General features: G+C 38.2%; 1 protein-coding gene across 1 annotated transcript; it reads left to right on the top strand.

The window, feature by feature from the left end:
* Nucleotides 1–1,965: 1,965 nt before the first annotated feature.
* LOC131162724 (uncharacterized) lies at nt 1,966–2,460 on the top strand. Its single transcript, XM_058119327.1, has one exon. It carries the CDS (start codon nt 1,966–1,968, stop codon nt 2,458–2,460), a length of 495 nt encoding a protein of 164 aa, XP_057975310.1.
* The last annotated feature ends 734 nt before the right edge of the window (nt 2,461–3,194 follow it).

Here is a 3,194-nt window from a genome sequence, read left to right on the forward strand (position 1 = left end):
GAAAAGCCCCTATAAAAATCTAGCTCTATACCCGCAGGATTCCTAGATCAACCTCCTGAAAACACAATATCCCAGAACAAAATATTATTATTTTTCCGCCTACGTCATTTCTTATAACTGTCATAAGGCCAAAAACTCAATAAAAGACCTTATCCTGAATTTGGGATGAAATCCAACTTCGTTTTCCTGACGATCCACTCTGACAATCTTATAGAGAACTTTGCCAGGAGCGTCGTGGTAGCTTCGGATCATCGATCTAGTGACTGGTGGGATCGAAAATGAAAAGAGAAGGGAGAGAAGGTCGTAGGGAGAGAGAGAGAAAGGAGTGAGAGATTTCGTAAAAATGAAATTTTTCCTCGGATTCCGTATATATAAACAGGGGATTTCGTCGATGAGACCCTGTGTTCGTTGACGAGTCCTTCACAAATTTCGTCGACGAGGCCCTGTATTCGTCGACGAAATTTAGGCTGTCTCAGAAGCCCTCTCGGTATTTTCTCGTCGACGAAGCCCTGTGTTCGTTGATGAAATTTTGAAGACCTTCGTCGACAAGACCCTGTGTTCATCGACGAAGCTTGGCAACTTTCTAAAATTATTTTTATTTAATACTATCTTCAAAATGCAATGTCGTCGACGAAGTCTACGGCCTCATTCTATTTCTGTATCTATTTTCCTCTCTCTTAATATTTGAATATCAATATTTTATGGGTCGTTATAGTAGTAGGTCAGCCAATGCTTGATCCTACCTATAGGCGGCACAACCCAGTCATGTGGGGGTGATACATGACATCAGCTAGCTATCCATCCAAGGTGTGATTTCAGTATTATACAAATATAGCAAATGATTTTTATGTATACATGAATTTAGTATGTCACAATATGTTATATGAAATATGATTTATTCAGATTTATACAAAATAGTTTTATCAATTTATCAAATGCAGTTGAATTATATTCAAGTTTTCCTTATTTAATAATTATATTATACTATGTACAATATATGTTTATAGCACAATGATACTCATGTTGCTACACACTGATATTAGTTTATCTCCCTTACTGAGAGGCGTGTCTCACCTCAGCATTACAAACATTTCAAGAAACCCTGATAGGTGAGCAGATCACGCTCCGAGGTAGTGGAGGCTGATTGTCCTACCCTGACTAAAGGGTAAGTAGATGTAATGAGATTAGAAAGAGTTTTTTTTTTTTTTGTTGGGATCTAGTCTTAGGATACTTTTGGTCTGTAGGGATGCATATTTATAAGTATTCATGGATATAGTAAAACTCTGGTATTGTGTATTATGTTGTATAAATATGGTTTCTGATGCTTTGATAACACGTATGTATGAACAGGTGAAACCCTGGTACCTTTGGGTCCGGGTTATCTTTGACTTTGATTTTGTCTTTGATAGAATAGAATGGTATCAGAGTTTACATGATTATTATATGAAAAAAAATAAATGTGGGAGAAATTTCAAGTTGTTATAATTTGGTATCAGAGATTAGGTTGCCGGGTTCTGTAGACTTTAGTGTACAACGGAAATAATACTAGAGTATAGGAATAAATTAGGAATTTAGTGAGTCAATGTTGGGGAATTAAGATAAGTATTTAGGATTTTGTTCCATAATAGAGAAGTAGGATTTTTGTTATGGTTTCTGTGTCTTTCCTGGGGTGACGATTTCAGGAAAGCCATAGTAAACTATTGTCAGGTTGTGTTCCTCAATTGCTGGACTGAATCTTAAATTGAGAATAAGAACATCAGATTAAATTGATGATATGAAATATCAGTTAGATATATATATGTTAGTTACGTTATGTAGACAGGGTCCTTAGACTATGTTTATTATCTTTTCAGGATGGACCCTAGGGGTAGCAGTGCTCATGCTAGTGGTGATGATGGTGTAGTCCCCTCTAGTGTGGGTGGTGGTGACTCAGATGCAGTTCTGCATAGTGTAACTCAGTAGGTTATGGCTGAGATTGCATGGAGCTCTAGGGAGCGGGGAGGTCCATCTATAGATCAAGGTTGTACGATAGACAAGTTCACCAAAATGAATCCTCCAACATTCTCAGGGGGAGCCAACCTTACAATTGCTGAAAACTGGGTGCAAGAGATAGAGAAAATACTGCCGGTGCTACATTGTGCAGATGATCAGAAAGTCCTGTATGCCACCTATAAATTTACAGGTGAGGCTGAGAGATGGTGGACAACTATGAAATTGCTAGAGGAACAAAGATTCGTACTGGCGATCATAACTTGGAGCCGATTTAAAGAAAGTTTCTTTGATCGTTATTTTTCTGCCACCATCAGAGAAGCTAAGGTAGCAAAATTTCTAAATTTGACTCAGGGAAATATCACGGTTCAGCAATATGCGGCAAAGTTCATCGAGCTGTCATGTTTTGCTTCTTACATTGTTCCGGATGAGAATAAGAAGGCAAGAATGTTTGAGAGGGGCTTGGGGTAGAAAATATTTAAACTGATGGCAGTTAAAAAGGTGCAGGAATTCTCCGAATTGGTGGACAGGGCCGCAGTGGCAGAGGAGAGTAACTAAAGGGATGTGGGGATACCGAGTCAGAGAAAGAGGCCCACTTCTTTAGGATTCCAGGCGGGGAATTTTGGTAGTCAATGAATTTTCAGATGTATTCCTAGAAGAGTTACCTAGTTTACCACCAGATTGAGAGATTAAGTTTGCCATGGATTTACTTCCAAGAATAGCACTGATATTTAAGGCACCTTACAGGATGGGCCTGGTCGAGTTAAAAAAGTTGAAAGATCAGTTGCAAGAGTTATTAGATAAAGGATTTATCAGGCCTAGCGTGTCGCCCTGGGGAGTGCCAGTACTATTTGTAAAGAAGAAAGATGGAACGCTAAGAATGTGCATCAATTATAGAGAGATAAACAATCAGGTGAAAGTTAAAGCAGAAGATATTCTGAAGACAGCATTCAGGACCAGATATGGCCACTACGAGTTTCTAGTTATGAACGTTTATGGACTTGATAAATCGAGTATTCCATCAGTATTTAGATCAGTTTTTTTTTTCTTTATTGATGATAGACTGGTCAATTCAAAGAATTTTGGAAAGCGCGAAGATCATATGAAACTAGTACTGTAGCTACTAAGAGAAAAGAAGCTATACGATAAGTTCAAGAAATGTGAGTTTTGGCTGAGGCAAGTCACTTTCCTCAGACATGTGATTT

The sequence above is a fragment of the Malania oleifera genome, chromosome 8 (assembly GCF_029873635.1).
Source record: "Malania oleifera isolate guangnan ecotype guangnan chromosome 8, ASM2987363v1, whole genome shotgun sequence".
NCBI lineage: Eukaryota > Viridiplantae > Streptophyta > Magnoliopsida > Santalales > Ximeniaceae > Malania > Malania oleifera.

What these genes read in the sequence shown, in the direction of transcription:
- LOC131162724 (XM_058119327.1), top strand. Translation starts at nt 1,966, where the DNA reads ATGGCTGAGATTGCATGGAGCTCTAGGGAGCGGGGAGGTCCATCTATA.